Source organism: Mycothermus thermophilus (genome assembly GCF_041956435.1).
Source record: "Mycothermus thermophilus strain CBS 625.91 unplaced genomic scaffold VTJ04scaffold_6, whole genome shotgun sequence".
NCBI classification, from domain to species: Eukaryota; Fungi; Ascomycota; class Sordariomycetes; order Sordariales; family Chaetomiaceae; genus Mycothermus; species Mycothermus thermophilus.
This window is the reverse complement of record NW_027191432.1, coordinates 561,016-580,608: the sequence shown is the minus strand read 5'-3', so window position 1 is coordinate 580,608 and position 19,593 is coordinate 561,016. Positions and strand designations below refer to the sequence as shown.

At 54.3% G+C, this 19,593-nt stretch overlaps 10 protein-coding genes across 10 annotated transcripts in view; 4 read left to right on the top strand and 6 right to left on the bottom strand.

Annotated features, from left to right (window-relative positions):
• VTJ04DRAFT_8608 (uncharacterized protein) overlaps positions 1 to 155 on the top strand; it is a gene marked incomplete at both ends in the record, with an annotated part of 1,673 nt that extends 1,518 nt beyond the window's left edge. Inside the window, one exon of the mRNA XM_069367063.1 lies at positions 71 to 155. Within this exon, the coding sequence (XP_069215429.1) occupies positions 71 to 155 (85 nt within the window). The remainder of the gene's footprint in view (positions 1 to 70) is intronic.
• A 264-nt stretch (positions 156 to 419) lies between these two features.
• Positions 420 to 1,965, bottom strand: VTJ04DRAFT_8607 (uncharacterized protein; the record flags this gene model as incomplete). Its single annotated transcript, XM_069367062.1, has 4 exons — positions 420 to 435; positions 533 to 980; positions 1,099 to 1,504; positions 1,927 to 1,965. 4 exons carry the CDS (start codon positions 1,963 to 1,965, stop codon positions 420 to 422), a joined length of 909 nt encoding a protein of 302 aa, XP_069215428.1.
• A 368-nt stretch (positions 1,966 to 2,333) lies between these two features.
• On the bottom strand, positions 2,334 to 3,245 carry VTJ04DRAFT_8606 (uncharacterized protein; the record flags this gene model as incomplete). The annotated part of the gene is made up of 1 exon (XM_069367061.1): positions 2,334 to 3,245. One exon carries the CDS (start codon positions 3,243 to 3,245, stop codon positions 2,334 to 2,336), a length of 912 nt encoding a protein of 303 aa, XP_069215427.1.
• An 881-nt stretch (positions 3,246 to 4,126) lies between these two features.
• VTJ04DRAFT_8605 (uncharacterized protein) lies at positions 4,127 to 4,861 on the top strand (the record flags this gene model as incomplete). Its single annotated transcript, XM_069367060.1, has 1 exon — positions 4,127 to 4,861. The coding sequence occupies one exon, from the start codon at positions 4,127 to 4,129 to the stop codon at positions 4,859 to 4,861; it is 735 nt and encodes a 244-aa protein (XP_069215426.1).
• A 204-nt stretch (positions 4,862 to 5,065) lies between these two features.
• On the bottom strand, positions 5,066 to 6,186 carry VTJ04DRAFT_8604 (uncharacterized protein; the record flags this gene model as incomplete). Its single annotated transcript, XM_069367059.1, has 3 exons — positions 5,066 to 5,094; positions 5,268 to 6,118; positions 6,179 to 6,186. The coding sequence occupies 3 exons, from the start codon at positions 6,184 to 6,186 to the stop codon at positions 5,066 to 5,068; spliced, it is 888 nt and encodes a 295-aa protein (XP_069215425.1).
• A 554-nt stretch (positions 6,187 to 6,740) lies between these two features.
• VTJ04DRAFT_8603 (uncharacterized protein) lies at positions 6,741 to 9,489 on the top strand (the record flags this gene model as incomplete). Its single annotated transcript, XM_069367058.1, has 3 exons — positions 6,741 to 7,147; positions 7,203 to 8,971; positions 9,041 to 9,489. The coding sequence occupies 3 exons, from the start codon at positions 6,741 to 6,743 to the stop codon at positions 9,487 to 9,489; spliced, it is 2,625 nt and encodes an 874-aa protein (XP_069215424.1).
• Positions 9,490 to 10,519: 1,030 nt separating this feature from the next.
• VTJ04DRAFT_8602 (uncharacterized protein) lies at positions 10,520 to 10,726 on the bottom strand (the record flags this gene model as incomplete). The annotated part of the gene is made up of 1 exon (XM_069367057.1): positions 10,520 to 10,726. The coding sequence occupies one exon, from the start codon at positions 10,724 to 10,726 to the stop codon at positions 10,520 to 10,522; it is 207 nt and encodes a 68-aa protein (XP_069215423.1).
• A 67-nt stretch (positions 10,727 to 10,793) lies between these two features.
• VTJ04DRAFT_8601 (uncharacterized protein) lies at positions 10,794 to 11,959 on the bottom strand (the record flags this gene model as incomplete). Its single annotated transcript, XM_069367056.1, has 2 exons — positions 10,794 to 11,099; positions 11,168 to 11,959. 2 exons carry the CDS (start codon positions 11,957 to 11,959, stop codon positions 10,794 to 10,796), a joined length of 1,098 nt encoding a protein of 365 aa, XP_069215422.1.
• Positions 11,960 to 13,415: 1,456 nt separating this feature from the next.
• On the bottom strand, positions 13,416 to 13,658 carry VTJ04DRAFT_8600 (uncharacterized protein; the record flags this gene model as incomplete). Its single annotated transcript, XM_069367055.1, has 1 exon — positions 13,416 to 13,658. One exon carries the CDS (start codon positions 13,656 to 13,658, stop codon positions 13,416 to 13,418), a length of 243 nt encoding a protein of 80 aa, XP_069215421.1.
• Positions 13,659 to 15,761: 2,103 nt separating this feature from the next.
• VTJ04DRAFT_8599 (uncharacterized protein) lies at positions 15,762 to 18,948 on the top strand (the record flags this gene model as incomplete). Its single annotated transcript, XM_069367052.1, has 2 exons — positions 15,762 to 16,192; positions 16,251 to 18,948. The coding sequence occupies 2 exons, from the start codon at positions 15,762 to 15,764 to the stop codon at positions 18,946 to 18,948; spliced, it is 3,129 nt and encodes a 1,042-aa protein (XP_069215420.1).
• Between the last annotated feature and the right edge of the window lie 645 nt (positions 18,949 to 19,593).

Genomic DNA, 19,593 nt, shown 5'->3' with positions numbered 1-19,593 from the left:
TTTTTTTTTTTTTTTTTTTTTTTGCTTGCAGGAAAAGGAACGCTGCTGACGTATGTTCTGTGGAATACAGATCCCTCAAGGCCAAAGCCGTCAAGAAGCACCCCAAGGAATACGCCAGGTCAAGGGCGCGGTATCCATCGCCGGATGATTACTGAGCTGCTCTGGCTGACTTGCCTTTTTCCGTCTTTGCGACGGATTTCGTTCTTGTCGTTTTCTCATTCTCGATCTCTCTATTTTCCTAATCTCGGCCGTTTGTTTCGGGGCGTTTCCTCTTGGGTCGTTTGGAAAATCTAGTTTGGGTTGGAATTCTGTGCCCGTCTTCTGTTGGCTGTGTTTCTGAGAGAGCTGTGGAAATCGGCGAGATCTGGGTCTGGGGGAAGATCTCCAGATCTCGATGAGATCCAGCAGATGGCAGCGTTTCATTGCATGCCGAATCTGCAAACAATCATGCTTTTGCAGGTTTTTGTTGGAGAGCAGGGGAGGGGTGAAGAAGGAGAGCAGAAGAGAGTGGAGATGGGGTTTCGAAACGGACAGGGCGGGGAGTGCGGCCAGCGAGTGTTGAGTTTCCACGCCCTCCTCTTCCCACGGGAGACCGGAGCAAGCTGAGGTCCAAAACGTGCGTTTCAGCACGTTGGGCTCGTTGGGCATCGATGAGACGACGCCATGGCCAGGGGCAAGGTTGGAGAAACGGCATCGGCAGCAAGCAGGAAAGCAGGGGAAGAGCGGGATGGACGCGCGGGAACGCGGGTAATCCCGCTTCCTTGCGTTGATCATCCCGGCATGCAAGTCATCATGGAGGAAAGAGGTGGTGGTGGTGGCATCGGCAGTCGGCAAGGCAGGCGACTGGCTGGCTAGCTGGCTGTTCGGCTGCCTGGTTTGCTGGATGGGTTTCTTAACCCCCGGCCTGCCAACGCACACGCCCCCTCCCTCCTTGTTGGTTGGGGAGATCCGCCAGATTGGGCCGGCCACGTTGTTCTGGCCTGGTTCGGTCCGATCTGGTCTGGTCCGATCTGGTCCGTTTTTCCTGCCGCTAAATGGGCTGGGCGTCTGGATGCCAGGCCGTTGGACGGGGGGTGTGTGGAGTGAGCTGGCAAGCACTGGCTGACGGACAGATGGACGATGACGCAGAAGCGGGTTTGGAGATCGATCCCACACCCCTCCTCCGCTTTGTTACGTCTCCGCCTGCCTGATCTGTCCTCTGCGCTCGCTCCTGACTGGCAGGATCTCCTGCGCGTTTGGTACGTATCTCCGGGAGTGAGACCGGTTTCACGACGGGTATGAGCGATGATTGGATGGGGTTGGGTACATGAAGGAGACGGAGAGCTCTCTTGGCTGGGACGGTGTTATATGGCCATGGGGAAACGGGACGGAACGGGAAAAGGCTGGTTTTGTACGTAGCGAGCTTGTTTTTGGCTTGGTGGGCGGCTTTCTCGGTCAGATTGCCTTGCTTCTGCTCCGTTATGTGTACTTGAGTTGTTGTAGGTACTTCGGGGTACTTGGTTGTCTTTGATATTGTTACTTAGTTTTGAGACTGTTGACCATTGAGTGAATGTATCGATGTGAGCAGGGCTTGTAGATGTGCCTGCCCGGGCGGGACCACCGTTTGGAGGATGGATGGGCCGTGACGGGATGGAGAACTGAGTACTAAACGGCTCAGGGTAAAAGCACATGATCCTTGGAGGACGTGGAACGGACTACATACTAGCACAGTGTCTTTACATCGGCTCCACTCGTGGTTGTTTGGGGAGAGGGGTTGTTGGTTATGTGAAACAGTTTATGGAGTTTGGAACTGAGACTACGTGATGATGGCCTTGATGTTTATTAGGGATGTATGTTCAACTGTTGGTGAACTTACAGATTGTTCTCTATCGTGGATTGACAGAATGCCATCCACTAGGCATCATCGACGGCACAGGTGTTACAAACCAAGTAATGAAGTTGCCAGAGTCGTATGAGGTTCTGCATTCCAGGCGGTTCAATGAAGGTTTTGGCACAGCCTTGTGGGCTTGTATGCATCCAACCATCTGTTTATGCGTAGCTTTGGCTCAAATGAAGGAACTGAGGACAAGCAAGCCGCCTCTGATGGCCTTCTCGTCCCAGCCCTGAATTCCCAGACTAGCAACATCCACTCAAGACGTAAACAGCCATTCCGGCTTGGCTCCCGTTGGCTCTCAAGTCGAAATTGGATCGCCGTCGCCCTCTGGTAGGTTCACCTGACGTTGAACCAGAAGGTCACGTGATTCACAACCCTTGAGCATGCATTCCCATCTCACGGGAGTTGTTGCCTCGGTAGGATTGAAAGAGTCTGACCCTGATCTCGTGTTCCATCAAAACTAGTAGTAGTTCTCCTCGTCCTCCTCTCCTTCCTTCTCACCCCACTCTTCCTCACCCTCCGAGCCATCCGCCACAGCCACCGCGGCGGTCGCCTTCTGCTGATCCCAATACCTGGGCAAAAACGGCCCCACAGGCTCCAGGCCCTTGAACTTCTCCATACCTTCCCACGGGTTCTCGTTGCAGCTGGAGTCGTAATAGTCGACGTACCAGAGCGGGTTGTAGCCGCCGCGACCGGGGCCCTGGCGATAACCACCTCTTGCTGGCGGGGGCCGGGATGGCAAGTTGGGGTGGGGTTTGAGGGCGGGCTGAGGTTGTTGCTGTTGTTGCTGCTCTTGCTCCTGCTGTTCTGGTTGTTGTTGGCCGGAGGCAGCTTGGGATGGTGTGTCTCTCCCGCTGTCCTTGTCTTGGGGGGCTTTCCTGGTGGGACGGCCTGGGCGAGAGATGGGGGTGCGACCACCAGCAGACGGGTCGGAGGAGTCGTAGTCAATGTCCTGGTCGGGTTCGTAGTCTGGATCCTTTTCAGCATCGACGTCTACGTCGATGTCGGAGTCGGAATCGTCATTAAGTCCGTCTTGGGGTTGTTGTCCCTGTTGCTGTTGTTGCTGTTTGCCCTTGTCCTTACCCTTATCCTGGCCCTGGGCTTGGGCTTTTTTGAGTCTGCTTCTGGTTTGGGCGCGGAGGGCGGCGATGGGTTGGTTGATGGGTTGGTTGAAGCGGCGCCGTTTGAATGGGCGCAAGTCATCAAGGATTGGGGTGTCCTCCTCTAGGTGCTGAGCGGGAGCGGCTGGGGTGGCACTGCCGAAGCTGGTAAACCCCATGGTCGCGGCCATGTTGGGGTCGACGGCGACCTCGTAGGCGTCGGGGTCGTCGTCGATGAGATTGATCTCGTCGGGATTGCTGGATGCGGCCATCGTGATTGGGATTAATGATAGTTCGGATTTGAAGAGGTGAGGTGTGAGCAATGATTGAAGTATCAGGCGTCCAACTGTGAGAAGGTGAGAGATAGAGCGACCATTAGTTATGGGCAGGTGTTCTTTGTTAAGCTTCCGTTTCCGGCAATGTCGACTTGTGCGACGGCAACAGGATGTAAGAATTGACGTAGAGCTAAGTAATGAAATTAGATGTCCTTTTCCTGTATCGAGTATGACGTTGTCCACACCAAAGCCCTGGCTGAATTGCTCATGAGACTTCACATGAACAAGAACATGACATTGGGAAGGAGTGAAAACAAACTCGGAGCTCTCAGCCTTGTGGGTCTGCCAAGACAAGAGCCGTTGGGCGGTGGTCGGTCAGGGGTTGAATAACTATGTACAGTGTGAAATTACAGTGCTGGAACGGTGAGTTGTGACACTCAGATGCTGTTTGCCGTTGTTTGTCACTTTCTGTTCTTCTTCAACAACGGCAGAGTCCCATGGGACGTGCCACAAGCCATCGCATCAGAAGGACGATAATTATTTTCTGAGTTGATACGAGAGTTAGAGACACCCATTGTTTCGTTTTGAGAGGCTAATGCACCCCAAGTGCACGGTGCCGCAACAGCGAAATACTGAGACACAACTTGCCCCTGGTGACATTGTGACATTGGTGACATGACTGTCTCACCTCAACCTCGTCCAAGTCCAAGTCCTTGATTTCAAGCGTTCTCTGTCACTCAGAGCCAGAAATTTTTGCTCTCTTGCTCTTTTAATTCCTAATCCCAAACTTCTACTTCTACCATAATTCACCACTACACACACTTCCATCTGCTGACCACTTGTCGGCACGGAAGAAAGCAAACAACAAGCCAGACACCATGGCAACCCCCAACCCCAACCCCGTCACCATCCACCTCCCCTCAAAATACACCGACCCAACACAACAACTCTCTCCAAACTCTGCTCCTCCCCTTCCATTCCTCTACCGCACATGGACCGTCACCCACTCCACCCTCTCCATGTGGCGTTCCGCTCGCAACGTGCGCATCACCTACGGTGAGCTGCCTCCACTCAACAAGACCAACAAAAAGGGCGAGGATCAACAACAATACCTCAGAATGTCCGACCTCGTCGAGTATGAATCCGCCTCCGGCAAGGGCGGGGTCAAGAGCATCGAGGGCATCGACACCGCCACCTCCTCCGGCAACGACGGCACCGGCGCTTGGGACTGGAAGGGCAAGAATTGGCTGTTGAGGTTGCTGGCGGGGACGAGTCATTGGGAGGTATTGGGGTGGGGGGAGAGGGTGGTTCCCAAGACAACGACAACAGCAACAACGACGGCCGATCAAGAAGAGGCTGAAGGGGCTGCTGCTGCTGCCGCCGATGACGAGGCCCAAGTGGAGAGGTGGATGGTTACTTGGTTCGCGCCGACATTGTTCACGGCTGAGGGGTTGGATGTGTACAGTGATCGGAAGGAGGGGGGAAGCAAGGAGTTGGTGGAGGAGGTGTTGAAAGAGTTGGGGAGAGTGACGAAGGGGAAGGGCAGGCTGGGGGAGTTGGTGGAGAAGGAGATGAGGAAGGTTAAAGTGGAGCTGCCGTGGAAGACGGCGTAGGGTATGGGGATGGTAATGATTGAATTGGGTATCTAATGTTTTGTTGTCTGCTGGTTTTATTGGCGGTAATCGCGGCGTCTGTTGTTGGGGGAACAGTTTCGAGATTGATCTCTGTGTCGAGATCTGGACCTCGTGTCTCGTGACCGAGGTCTTCGGTCGCCAGACCTGGATCTACCCCTGTGTCTGGAGCCGTCCCTAATACGCCTATCCCGAGATCTGTCCCGTTCCCGGTCCTGCAACCTGTCTCTGTCTCTGCCTTTAGACCGCGATCTGTGTCTGTGCCGAGATCTAGATCTAGTATGCCGGTGTTCCCTCTCGCGCCCCGATCGCCGGTCATCGTCCCTTCTAGAATGATGTTCGTCCCGTCTATGGTCTCTGTCCCGGCCTTCCCTTTCCTCGTCTCGACGTCGGGAACTGTCCCGCTCCTTATCCCTCCTATGCCTCCTCTCACGCTCCTCTTCCTCTCGCCTCCTCCTCTTCTCCCTCTTCCTTTCCCTCTCTTCCTCTTCCAGCAACTGAATCTCCCTTTGCCTCTCCTCCATCTCTTTCCTCCTCTCTTTCTCCAGCTCCCTCACCATCTTCGCCCCTCGCTTCATCATCGCCAGTGGATCGCTAGCATCCAGCCTTGCCGCCTCCCGCGCCTTGCGCATCGGGTCTTCACGACCAAACACGTCCCTTGTGGGCACCAGTGCGGCTGACGCGTCGCCGTCTGCTGTCGCATACCATGCTTCCCTGCTTGAGCGGTCCCGACCAGCCGCGTCGGCGAGACGGATGTGGTATGGTTCTGCGATGTCGTCATCTTTCTTTTCGCGTCGCTGTCGTGACGACTGCTGCTCACGGGCCCGGTCCCCCCGAGCTACTGCTTCCTCAGCTTCGGCGAAGAGGGAGATGTGACCCTTGCTGTCGTAGAGCTCCGTGGATGGCTTCAGAGGGAGGGGCGGCGGTGACGGCTCACGGCCTCTGGCGAGACGCATCTCATAGTCGGTGTCATCTTCGCCGGGACGTTTGCGTTTCCGGCCCCCAGCAAAATCATGGCGGCGAGGAGTAGGGACAAGATCCCTCGTAGACTCTCCGTCTGGCTCCTCAATAGGCAGCGGGATCTCACCACGCAGAATTGCCAGGCGCCGAGCAGCATCGGCCTCTTGCATGCGCTGCTCCTCGGCCTCTTCCCTCGCGCGAGCTGCCGCCTCGTCCCGCCGCACGCGGGCAATGTTGGCGGGACTGTAGGGATTCCATGACTTTTTGCCGAGGAGGTGGCTGGGTGCGGGTTAGTGGATGACCTGCGATTCACGTATTCTCAGGAAAATATCAACTTACAGAGGCATGGTGGTGATGTCGAGGATGAGGATGAAGTTACATGAGACTGTTGAAGAAAGAAGCTGCTAGCTCAGGAGGGTGAACCTTGATGGCCAGTTCTGCGGCGACGGAAGGTCTCCACAGGCTGGCCCCACTTGGCGCCACCCATGGGACGCCAAGACTCAGGGCGAGGAGGTACACCGGATTCCAGGTTACAATAAATTCTAAGATCTGCAGGCAAACGTCATCATTTTCTGTTGCGGCCACGCGTGCAGCTGATCGCGGGGCAACTGAAACGTCGCTGATCCCAAGGCTCCAACTCCCAAGTTGCCAGCACATAGCTCCTACATCCACCCCGCCGGTTTGTCCCATTGATCTCCGGCTTTCGTTCTTGGTCCTTCCTTTTATAAACAAGACATAAGACGACGAGTGGATGACCAAATACAAAGGCCAGGCCGCCTCTCCATAATTTCGGATCGTTCCAGTCTTTCGTCATCACCCCTCAGCCCCTCTTCTCCTCCTCCCATCTCCTTGACTTCTCCTTGCCCACGCCTTTCCCACATACGCGCCGTCCTCGAACACAATGGATATCCGCAGCAACCTCTTCGGCAGGCCGGCGCCTCGCCAGGGTCTTCCCACACGCCCGGAACAGCGCCCAGCAGCACCATACTCCTCTGCTCCCCCGAATCAGCCAGGATACGGCTCAAGTCCCGGTGGCTACGGCCCGCCCCCAGGCGGATACAACACTCCTCCCAGCGGATACGGCACCCCTCCTGGCGGCTATGGTTCTGGCCCTGGAGGCTACGGATCCTCCCCCAGACCTCCGCCTAGTTCCTCAGGCTTCTCCGATGCAGGCGGTGTTCCTGAGAAGTTCTATCCAAACCAACCCCCCAGGTCCGGGGCTGGTGGGCTACCTTCCCGTCAGGTCCCCCTCCGTCTTGCCAAGGTTGAGGACAAAACGCTACAGGCGCAGTATATTTTCGGCAACATGTAGGCCATCCAACCTCCAGCACTCCTCTCCATCTCTTGCTGACTGGTCCCGCAGCTGCGCCGTATCCCCAAATGACTTCCCCCCTAACCGAGATGGCACCGACTTGTACATTCGTCTGACCGGTCCGATCCTCAAAGGCGACTATGTCGTCACAGCTCGTCCAACCCCTGGTTTCCCCAACGGCTGCATCAGCTTGTCCGACCCTCAACGCACATGGTGTGGCATTGGTATGATGGATGAACTCGTCGGCGAGATCTACGATCCCTTCTCGATGGGCCCTGCAGCTTATGCTGGCTCCCTCGACGTTGAGGTTGGCTTCGCCTCAGCCCGCAAGATCGTCGAGACCCCATATGATGGAGATGAGCTCGCGCAATTGTTTGTCAACAGATTCAAGGACCAGGTGTTCGCCCCAGGTCAACGACTGCTTTTGGATGTCCAGAACGTGCCCCTGGCCATCACGGTCAAGACGGTCACTGTGATCGACCTCAGCATGCAGCGCGGTCCCAATGATCTCCCTCCCAGCTCTGACCCACGAGCCCGCGGTATCCTCACCAACCAGACAAGCATCACCTTCTACAAGGATGCTCGCTCGCCCATCAAGCTCAAGGCGTCTAGCAAGAGGCCTCCTGCCAACGCCATCATCAGCCCGGACTTCAAGTTTGAGGACATGGGCATCGGTGGCCTCGATGCCGAGTTCTCCACCATCTTCCGTCGTGCCTTCGCCTCACGTATTTTCCCGCCAGCCCTCATCGAGAAGCTCGGTATCATGCACGTCAAGGGCATGCTGCTCTACGGCCCCCCTGGTACCGGCAAGACTCTGATTGCCCGGCAGATCGGCAAGATGCTCAATGCCCGTGAGCCCAAGGTTATCAACGGCCCCGAGGTGCTCAACAAGTTCGTCGGTCAGAGTGAGGAGAACATCCGCAAGCTCTTCGCCGATGCCGAGAAGGAGTACAAGGAGAAGGGAGATGAATCGGGCCTCCACATCATCATCTTTGATGAGCTCGACGCCGTCTGCAGGCAGCGTGGTTCAGGAGCTGGCGGTGGCACAGGTGTTGGTGACAGCATTGTTAACCAGTTGCTGTCGAAGCTCGATGGTGTTGATCAACTGAACAACATCCTCCTTATCGGCATGACCAACCGCAAGGACATGATCGATGAGGCTTTGCTGCGGCCGGGCCGTCTCGAAGTCCAGATCGAGATTTCGCTGCCTGATGAGTTTGGCCGGTCCCAGATTCTCAAGATCCACACGTCCAAGATGCGCGAAAACGATGTCTTGGGCCCCGATGTCGACCTTCCCGAGCTTGCCCGTCTGACAAAAAACTTTTCGGGTGCCGAGATCAGCGGTCTTGTCAAGTCGGCTACCTCGTTTGCCTTCGCCCGCAATATCAAGGCTGGAACCACCGCCAGCGTCAGCGAGGACGTGGACAAGATGAAGGTGATGATGGGCGACTTCCTCAATGCCCTGAAAGAGGTCAAGCCGGCGTTCGGTGCCGACGATTCCGAGCTCCTGGATGTTTTGCCCTACGGCATCATCCATTTCTCGAAGGTGATCGAGGGCATCCTTGAGGATGGAAATCTCTATGTCAACAACGTCCGCCAGCAAGAGAAACAGCGTCTGACGTCGGTACTTCTGCACGGTCCACCCGGCAGTGGGAAGACGGCTCTTGCTGCTCACATCGCCGTGAAGTCTGAGTACCCTTTCATCAAGATGATTACGCCGGCGTCTATGGTCAAGTTCTTTGATGACTATGGCAAGAAGGATTTCCTGCACAAGATCTTTACGGATGCGTACAAGTCGCCGCTGAGCTTGCTCATTATTGGTACGGACCCCACCTTGTTCCATTTCCCAACGTCCATTCATGACTAACCACTTCCGCCTTCCTTACTAGACAACATTGAGCGCCTCATCGAGTGGAACCCCGTCGGCCCGCGACTCTCCAACCCCATGGTGCAAGCCCTCCTCACCTTGGTCCAAACCCCGCCTCCAAAGGGCCACCGCCTCCTCATCCTCGCCACCACCTCCCAGCTCTCCGTCATGGAACAGCTCGACATCACCACGGCTTTCGACCGGCAGATCCGCGTCCCTGCGGTGCAGAGCTATGAAGAGTTGGGTTACGTGTTGGCTGAGTCAGGGGTGTTTGGCGACGATGGGTACAGGGTGCAAGAGGTGCTGCAGAAGGTGCGGGAGTATGCACCGGAGGGGGATGACCGGATCGGGGTGGGCGTCAAGACGATTTTGTCGACCGCCGAGACAGCAAAGTTGAGCTCGGACCCGCCGAGCTGGTTTGCGGAGCAGATTGCTGAGCAGATCGCGAGGTATAAGTACTCTGGGAGGTGAAGGGGGGAAGGAGTGATTGTACGTTTTGCGTAGGAGGGATGTCGATGTCTGGGGTGGCTGGGTGAATATGGAACCTCCAGGTGATGAACGGAACATACACGATGAGTAGAAGGGGTTGTTGATAGCGGAAGATAAGGTATAGAGGTTGTGGCGGCTTCAACGGATACGATCATTGATTCCTTGCCGGGCATGGTGATTCCCACAGGCTCGTGATGCCGAAGTAGGGAACATGAGGATTAACATGAGCATGAGCATCTCTCCAATATTGTAATAACGAGACGGCAAGCGGGACTGACCCAACCCAGCCACTGGCCGACCGGTAGGCTGAGGTTGATAACCCCTTCCCATCCAGGTGCCTATCGCCCTTCGAGGGGCCGGATGGCATACTCGTAGGGCCCCGCGCAAGCGGGCAGGCAGGCGAGCACTACCTCGAAAGAGGTCGCCAGTTCGATCCGACGCATTGCGGGTTCGCAAAAAAAGTGGTCGTTGTTCCTGATACGGACACGACACCCGTGCCCTGAAAGGGCATCGGGCAAGTAGGTCCTACCCATGGACGGCGACAGCAAGTACGTCGTCCTGTCGGGTCAAGAGCCTCCTCTCTCCGGACAGCAGGCTCCCGAGGTCGGCATCCCCTTTCTCGGGCGGGGATTGCCTTCTGAGAACAAGAAGAGTTTCTCCCTCCCGTCAACTTCACCTGCCGGATGGCAGCGACGGTTCAAGGTTGAGGAACTCAGGTGTCTCGGAAAAGAATTAGTAAAATCCCCTTGTCAAGAAGGGGGGTTTTCGTAGCCAACTTCAAGACTGTCCTACCTTAAGCTGCCTGGCCCGAGTGCGGTCACCTGCGTGAGGGGGGTAGGAGGGTCCTGGGGTTGGTGAGCTTTTTGTGGTTTGCGTTGAGGCGTGGGTCATCTGTTGGAGATGATGAGCTGATGAGCTTTTGACTTTCGGGGACCAGAGAGCTTTTTGTGCGGCATCACATTGGAACGAATGAAAAATCCATCAATTGACTCGACCGAAGCCGTTTGTTCAACTATCTCCCTCGGACTCGGCCTCCTCCAAGTATCAAACAACAGGGTATCCTTCGTGAAAATAAAAAATGACCAGCCCATCCACCCACCATCATCCGCGAGACCAAGACATTACTATCATCCATGAAAATAGGACCCAAATATGTGCCATGAGCGAGTGTGATGCTGCGCCATATGGCGCCAAACAAGGACCCAGAACAGTTAAACATTATCATTCCAACTCGACCCAACCAACCTTGCCTACTCCCACCCAGGCTCAGTCACCAACCCCTCTCCTTAGATGTTCTCAATCACCTTAGCCTGGATGGCCTGGTGGAAACCGTGATCGGTGGTGGAAAAGTCATGAGCGCCGCTGTGGCCCTCGCCGAAGGGGTTGGTGCTGCCGGAGCCGGTGGTCTCCTGCTGGAGGGAGGCCTGGAAGGCGGCGTTGCTGGGCATGGTCTGGTTGGCAGCCGGCAGGAAAATGACCTTGGAGTTGGCGCTCTTGGCCATGGCTTGCATGGCCTCGAGGTAGCGGATCTGCATGGCGGGCGCCGAGGAGAGGATGTCGGCGGCCTGGCGCATGAGTTTGGCGGCTTCGACCTGGAGGAGGGGAGGAGGGTTAGTATGATGATATAACAGTGAAAAGGAGGGGAGAGAAGACGACTCACCTCTGCCTTGGCAGCAATGATCTTGCTCTCACCAATGCGCTTACTCTGAGCAGCCATGCTCAACGACTCCTGGAGTTCTTGGCTAAAGATCATGTCCTTGATGAGCATGCTCTCGACTTGCACGCCCCAGTGGCTGGCCACATCCTCAATGATCTCGCCGATGCTCTGGGCCACCTCCTCGCGGCGCTCAATCACATCCTGCAGCACGCGGGCACCGACAACATGACGCAAGGTCGTCTGCGTCCGCTCCACCAGCGCTTGGCGCACATTCGACACGCCAAAGGCCGCCTTGTGCGGCGACACCACGCTGTAGTAAATCACCGAGTTGATCTGCAGCGACACATTGTCCTTGGTGATGCACGTCTGCAGCGGCACCTCGACAATCTGGATCTTGACATCCACCTGAATCAGGCTTTCCGACAGCGGGTTAATCTTGACCAGACCCGGGTCAACGGCCTTGTAGAAGCGGCCAAACTTGGTGACGAGCCCGACGTGGCCCTGCTGCACGCGCTTGTAAGGGTTCGGGCAGCAGATGCAGCACGGGATGGCGCCCAAGGTGCCGATGACGGAGCCGATGGCGTTGACCATGGCGCCGTACCAGCCCGGGTAGTGGGCGTCGTCGACGATGGCGGCATAGCTCCGCTGGAGGTCTTCCTGCCGCGGCGGTTCCACTTTCATGTTTTGGTGGGGCCGGAATCCGGTGACGGCGGGGCCGTTTTGGTCGGAGCCCCGCGCGTCGGAGAGGTCGGGGATGGGGGCCTTGCCCTTGGAGTTCTCGAAAGGGGCGGACATGGTCACCAGTGGTGGAGAGGGAGGATGGTGGTGATGTTAGGTGTTGGCGTTGATTGACGCAAGTGCGATAGTTGATTGTTGCGATGCCCAATGGGTCCTCGGTCTTCGAAATATGTACAATTGGATGGAGGATAAAAATCCAGAGGGAAACACAGCTGGGTGTGATGAAACAACAATCCAACCCGTGGATGGTTTGGCGCGACGTCCTTCTTTATTTAAACTCCACGCCGAAGTAACCTGACGGCCCGGATGATGACGGATCAAAGGCTCCAGCTCTGGAATCCCATCACAACGGTCAGCCAACAAGGAAAAATAACCTCAGGGAACATGTGTTTGAAGTCAGGTGTTGGCCCTCTGCAACGGGCCCCCGCACGGGACGGATACCCTGCATGTGTGATTGGCTGGTTACGGCTCCAGAAACAATGCCAAGCCGGTGCCCAGCCCCACACCGGGCGGACTGAAGATGACGCCGTGAAATTGGGTGCGGCTGAGGAGGCGTATGATACCGTACTTCGCATGGCTTGTAAGATTTCTCAGGGCTGATTTCCATTTTTCCCATCACGGCATTGCCGTTTTTCCATTCTAAGCCTCATCCCTCAAGATCCCAGATACTATTCGGGCCAACTTGCGGCGGGCCCGATCTATTGACAAGTCCATAGTTAACTGGAGCAAACGCCTCCCATCAACATGCCAACACATTCATGAAAATGCCTCGGCATTTGGTCTTGTCCAAAGCACCGTCGGGCGTTGAGTATCCATCACGCCAGTCTTACCTATTTCTCGCTGACACCTCTTCGGGGCTGTGCGGTATCCATCCAGAAAACCGTCAACACCGGATTGGCCCACGGTCCTGTTGTACACTGGGCCGATGTTGGCGTCTTTTCCGGAAGGGGAATTTAATGGCGACTTTGTGATTTGGCACGCGGAGTTTGGGGCGTCGTGTCACAGGAAGCTGCATTTTTGTTCTTGTCAAGGTGGGTTGTGAGTTATTGAAGCTCATGTATTGAGAGTTACCCTTTGAGGATCCACAGCTTCGTACAGCTTCATAGACATTGATTGACTCTTGATAAGGTTATTGAGACTCAACAAGTCTTGGCTATTCTGTCGATGAAGCATGCCAATTGCCGGCTTACAGCGCTCACTCATCTTGATGCCTTACGTCTGGGTTCGGAGTCTAGCTTCCGAACTTCCGAAGTCAGGCATACGGGCAGGATGTTTCTCGAGGACACTGTGGCTATACACGTTGCGACATATAACTGTGTGAAGAACTTGTGCTCGATTTGTACTACTAATAATGTTGTGTACTTGCTCCCGCCCGGAATCAGCCGGCTTGTATACCTCGTCCTGCAGGGGACATGTACTATCATTGGCGGCATATTCCCCGCCTGACTTGACATAATGTCATAACTATCCTCTCAACAGGAGTCCCTGACGTTCAAACCACTTCACCTTATAACTAATTGACCTTCCGTATTTGGGCCCCAAGACTGTGGCTGAGAGGCTCTTGTTCATGGACCACAATGTCCTGGCCCCCAATGAGGTGATACAACCGATATCTCCGGGACTCTGTGCTCAATGCCTTGGGAACCTTGCAGGAGTGCCGTTCCTCGTGGCCTGCGCTCATTTCACGGATAGACTGGGCTGAGTACACGATCGACCCATTGCCGCCATAGTAGTACAAAGTTGTGACATTGAACATGTTTATTTCACCTGCCAGATCTGTAGGCATCGTTGGTGGTAAGTGGCGGAGATACTGGAACTTGTGCTCAAATTCTGCCTTAGGTTGAGGTAGCTTAGATTGATTTGAAGACGATTGCTTTGGGCTTCGTTCATCACATGACTGAGGCTTGCGTTATCTTGTGATATTGGCGGAGAACCTATGTCAATGCTGTTTGGTGACCGGCGAATATTATGGAGTAAGATGGCAGTGTTGTTGGGGGCCGAACTCAATACGTGAAATTTCATCGACAGCGCCAGTACCTTATCCAGGCAGTGCCAGAGCTCCCAGGGAGGATTGCGGCGAGAGCTTATGTTATTTATGCTCCATGACTGGGCGACGCCTCAAGGCGCGGTTGTGGCTGGTGTTGGCGTTGGTTCTGCGCCTTACGGCGGAATAACCTGAGGCCGAAGATGACAGGTGGCCGAGGACAGGCAAGAGCCCATCGTTTTAAGCTTAAGCTCGATCTTTGGACAAAAACATAGTAATGAGGTTTGTTTCTATCTCGACTTTCCACTGAAGATCATGTAAAACAAGGCTACCTTGGGTACTGGGGTGGAAGCTCATAGCAGGTTCCGGCAAAACTGTTTCTGTCCAAGGCATGGTGGAGAGATTCCCAAAGCACAGCCACGAAGCTGTGGCATTTGACATTGGAGCATGGCCTTTCGGTTTTACCCTTCAAGGACTAGACAGAGAAGCCGAGATTTCCAAACTGATCTCTCGGTGTAGGTTGAAGCCTGAGAGCCATGGCAATCATCACACCGATGGTGCTAGTCGTGACATACCGTACACAAGTCCATTGCACACAACCGATACTCCTGGCCGTTGCTGTTTGACCACGTGTTTGTGAGCCCCGAATTAGTCTGTTGTTGACCCCGAATTGCATGGCTGAGCACTGGGCGTGGAGTGTTGGTCCGACGTCTAGGTTGAGCACCACTAAGGTGGTTTGTTGGAGCTAAGCCACTTTGAACGGCTGTATTGACCAGGAGGAGAACGTATCCAAGCTCTTCAATGATTATCTGAATAGGTTGTGACGTCAGGTGGAGGAGATGCTCGCCTTAATGTCACCAGGGACAATACCAGGAGCGGCGGAGTGACGGCTAACTTGGCCAGTTCATAGGACATTCCGCGGTGGCAGTAAAGAGCAGATGAGCTTGCGAGCGGAGATGAAAACAGCGGGTTAACTCTGCGTCCAACAACCCAGTCTCACCTCGGTTGTATGTATACTTCCAGCCCAAGTGAATGCCAGCACCATTACCCTCCTAGAAACACAGAACACGTCCGATCTCCCAAGAGAAAGAGGTATGCAAGATCTCTTATCCTGATTGCGGGGAGACTGTTGAGGCTACCTCTCACTCTCTGGCAGAATCAGGTCCCGTCGATAAAGCGGGAGACGAAGAGTTCGGAGTGCTATGACTTGCAAGTTGAGGAGGCACATTGTTGGGTGAACATGTGGTTGTTTGGATGTCGCAGGCACAGGGAAACCGATTATTGCCTAGATGGCACAAAAAGTCGTAGAATTGTTCAATCACCGGTACTGATTGAAGCTCTTACTGGGATTAAGAGCAGGATAATGCGCCGACACTGATCCCAGTCTCATCCTTCGGTATTAATTATTACTATAAATATGATCTTGTTGAGTCTAGGCCTGCTAATCGGTAGGTAATAATAGTATCTTTACAGGTTGAGTCCTAGTTGAGTTGCTTGTGCCCACATTGTCCAAGTGTTGAGAAAACGCGAATGCCTCGACACTGCTAAAGGACTTCATTCGGAACACTCCACAGTATATAAGGAGGGGACGAAGACGGTAAGCTAATAATAGATCGGAAGATGTATTCTTCCGAGAAATTCCACGTTGGACTGGTCATCAGCCTCATTAGGCACCCGTGCTGCAATGGAATGCAGGATTACTTCCCTCCAAGCCCCTCAGACCCCTCCTTCAACCATGGCCTGACGCATCTTACATCTCTCGGTATCTTCGACGACCTGGTCAAACCTTAGTTCAGGGCGAATGTTGTTGGACATGTCATCCTTTGCCCGAACAGGTATTCTCTGAATCGCCAGTTGAGGAAGAACTCATGACCAATGGATCCTGCCACGGCCGTAGGGTTTGCTTCTTCCATTTTAACCTTCATTGACTTTTCATACAAACTTGTCAATGGAACACTACAAATCATCGATGGCGGCACAACGACAGGAAATGACCACTGGGCAAAAGTGGCAGACGACCTGCAGCGCCTCACTACCGCGCTGGAAACTGACTTTTTGGAGCCGTCAGAACACGAGGCTGCCTTGAGAAGCTTGGCCGCTGGCTGCAAAAAGCTTTCAGAAAAGCTTCAGGCAGTTTTACAGAAGTTGACCGTCAATTCTGATCCAAGAGCCTCCGGAGTTTCCAAGTGGGAGGCCTTTAAGGTGTCATTACGTTCCATTTTCAAAAGGGGGGAGGTTGAGGCGCTAGTGGCTCAACTTGGAGAATATCGGTCAGAAATCTTAGCTCGCCTGGCGCTCATTCTCAAGTAAGTCACCCGGTTGGGATATTTATTGCTCTGGGGATATATGCTCATTGAGAATAAGTGACCGGCAACTTTTGGTCTCCGTTCAAATCGCGGGCCTCGGGGAGCATGTTAAGAACATCTCTTCCCACATCGCTCATCTGAAGGAGCTTCAGGGGTACATCTTGAAGTCAGCCGAAGAGAACTTTAGCAGCACACAGGGGATGGCTGCCGAGGACCGAAAGAGGTTCGACGAGGTTCGATTTAAACTCGACCAATTGTTCGATTCCACGCGCCCACCAGTTCCCGAGACAAGAGTGTTGCGACAGCTCTATTTTCAAAAAATGTTTTCTCGAGAGGACACAATCCACAAGCCGCATGACGGGACCTTTGAGTGGATTCTCATGGACCACCGGACACAAGATCCTGAACAAACAGATGCGAGAAACACCCTCCTCCATTGGCTCTCGGAGGAAAATGGCATTTTCCATATCTCGGGAAAGGCCGGTTCAGGAAAGTCGACATTGATGAAGTTTATCGCCGGCCACTGGAGAACGAGAATGGAGCTGGAGAAATGGGCTGGTGAAAAGCAGCTCATATTCACGTCGTTCTTTGCTTGGAGGGGCGGCAATAGCAAACAACACACTCTCCAGGGCCTTTACCGGTTCATCCTCTTTACTGTCCTTGTGCGCCGACCAGACTTCATCCCTCTCGTTTTCCCCGACGCCGTCGAAGCCTTCTCGATGACACAATCCGAACCGTACATCGACCAGCCCTTCTTTCGGCCCCCCGAGCTCGAGAAGGCGATCGAAAGGCTTGCCGTCGTGTGCTCCGCCCAAGGGTCCCGCCTATGTATTTTGATTGACGGTCTGGACGAATTCAAGAATGACGCTGCGCAGCGCCACAGCCACACAGACATCGTCGAGAAGCTGGAGCTGTGGGCTCAAGGAGAGGGCGTCAAATTTCTTGTTAGCTCGCGTCCAGAATCAGCGTTCTGCACACTCGCACCACCGGAGCGGCAACTTCATCTCCACGAGCTCACACGTCCCGATGTCGAAACCATGGCCCTGAGCATGTTCGAGAACCATCACACCTTCGAGCATGTGAGACCCTACTACCTGAAGCTCGTCACGCGGATAGTGGTCAAAGCGAAGGGGGTGTTCATATGGGTCCTTCTTATGATCATCGAGCTCCGCAAGATGGCAGCGGCGGGAGAAGATGCTCATTCATTGTTCAAGCTTCTCAACCAAAACCCGGGTCTCGAAACCCTGTACAGCCAACTCCTAGAATCAATCAATCCGCTTCAGCGGGAGCGGGTGTACAAAATGATCTTCCTGGTCTTGCTCCACTACAAATCGAGGGAGACGTGTTCGCTCATCAGCATAGCATGTGTCGATCAGCTGCTTGATGATCCAGACTTTCCTCTCTCGACCCCTTTCGAGGGAGACGTTAATAAGGAGTACAAGCGACGGGTTGACGTGGCTAAGGCCCGTATTGTTGAGACCAAAGGCCTCCTCGAGTTTACAGGCACAAGTGTCGATTTATTTCATCGCAGTGCCTACGATTTCTTGCAAGAATCGCCGCAAATTCGAGAGGTTTCTGAGAAATACCGCGGCTTGCGACCAGCTGCCGTCATGGTCAAGACCCACCTTGCCCATCTTTGGATCTGCAGTCTCAGACAGAAGTCCGCGAAGCGACTGGCAGAGTTGCTCAGGAACCCAGAGCTCGATACAAACAAGGAAGAGAAACATCGATGGCTCGACGCAGTGGAATCAGTCGCTCGCCACATCGAGACCACACTCGGCCGGCATCTCCTCTGCTCGAATGTGTTTAACCCCTTCTTCTCGGACTATCTCCAGAAAGACACGATACGGAGCTCCTCTCATGTGCATTGGGTGACTTACCACACAGGCGATCTTGACTACGTGCAGCGCAGACTCCAAGACACTCCAGAAGCAATGCACTCGGACGGTGAACGGTCTTTGCTTCTCGCGGCAATGCATGGGTTAAGAGTTCCCATCGTAAACTATCTCTTGGACAACGGGGTTTCTCCACACGAGCAGGTTGCATGCTACGATCACCATACTCTCAAGATGCCAGTCTGGGTCGCGTTCTGCACACAACTCGTTGACAGCACTCTCCGACTCCACCATCTTCATCATAGAAGGAGCACCCCTGACAGGGCCGAAATTTGTTATCGCATGCTCGAGTCACTACTAACGAGGGGAGTGGTTGATCCGAATGTGACCATCTCCCTCATCCGCCTGAGATCAGGTGACAAACTTCGTGACAAACTTCGTGACAAAAAGGAGTTTGACACTGCATTCATTTCTCTCAAGGACTTCGTTCAGCAGGCCGATCCGGAAAACCACGATTCTTGGTCCAGGCTGTTCATGGAGTGCGAGAAGAAGAGGAGGAGGAGGAACGGCTATGCATGGAAAGTCTGGCAGTTTGCGGCCGTAGGGCCTGTGTTCAAAAGCCTGCGCTCCGCAGTTAGCTTCGTGTTGGCAAAAGGGGTATGGAGGACCTTGCAAGAGGCATGGCAATCGTTGTTGACGCACGGGGTGTGGACAAGCATACGTGATGCCTGGTTCTTCTGGAAGCAGGATTTGATAAATTCATCGCATTTGGAAGGGACAAACCCCTCTCCGTTCAGGTTTGTTCAACCCTTACTTGGATCCACGAGGTATAGGACACTTGAGTGGCGGTTAGAGGTCAATTCTGTGGTGCTTGGGGAGACCACATACTGGGCACCTTTTCTGGGTGTGAGGGTAACATAGAAAGGGGCCATCAAATGGGAGGGAGTAATACTGTTGATATGAAGAAGAATGGGTTGTACGTAAAGGTAGCAGTTCTGCCAGACATATGGATGCCCTAGCTCCCTCAACTCATCAGCCGGTTTACCCGCTTGTCTCTACGCCATGACTCCCGTCGTGGTTTCAAAAGCGTCCATGGAGTGTCGCTGGTGAGAGCTCGATCCACTGTCCTTGTTCTGTAACCCAGGACTCTCTCTTGCTCCCGGGCAAGCCAGTAGTTCCCCAAGCAGTCTACACCTGTGGTTTGCTTGGGTCTAAGTCCGTTAAGAGGTAGAAGACGTTGTTAATATCGTCTTCCATCTTCCAAGTGATCGTGATTTCACTGGCCCAGCTACATTGAGCTGAACCCATGGACTGGGAATTGCAACCTGGCAATGCCTAGCACTTGCGATGACGAGTATTAGATATTGTCATGCGAGAATTACACACTCAGGGCTGCCAATCAACGCCTTCGGGATACAGTTGACCGCAAACCACTCGGATTCCTGGCTCACTCGTCGGTCTGCCCCCAACCACGTCCGCACGTCTTTTGTCGAGAAGAAGACAGTACAAGTCACCCAATCTTCGTAGAATGGCGCCACGCCTTGCCTGATCATTACGTGGCCCCGT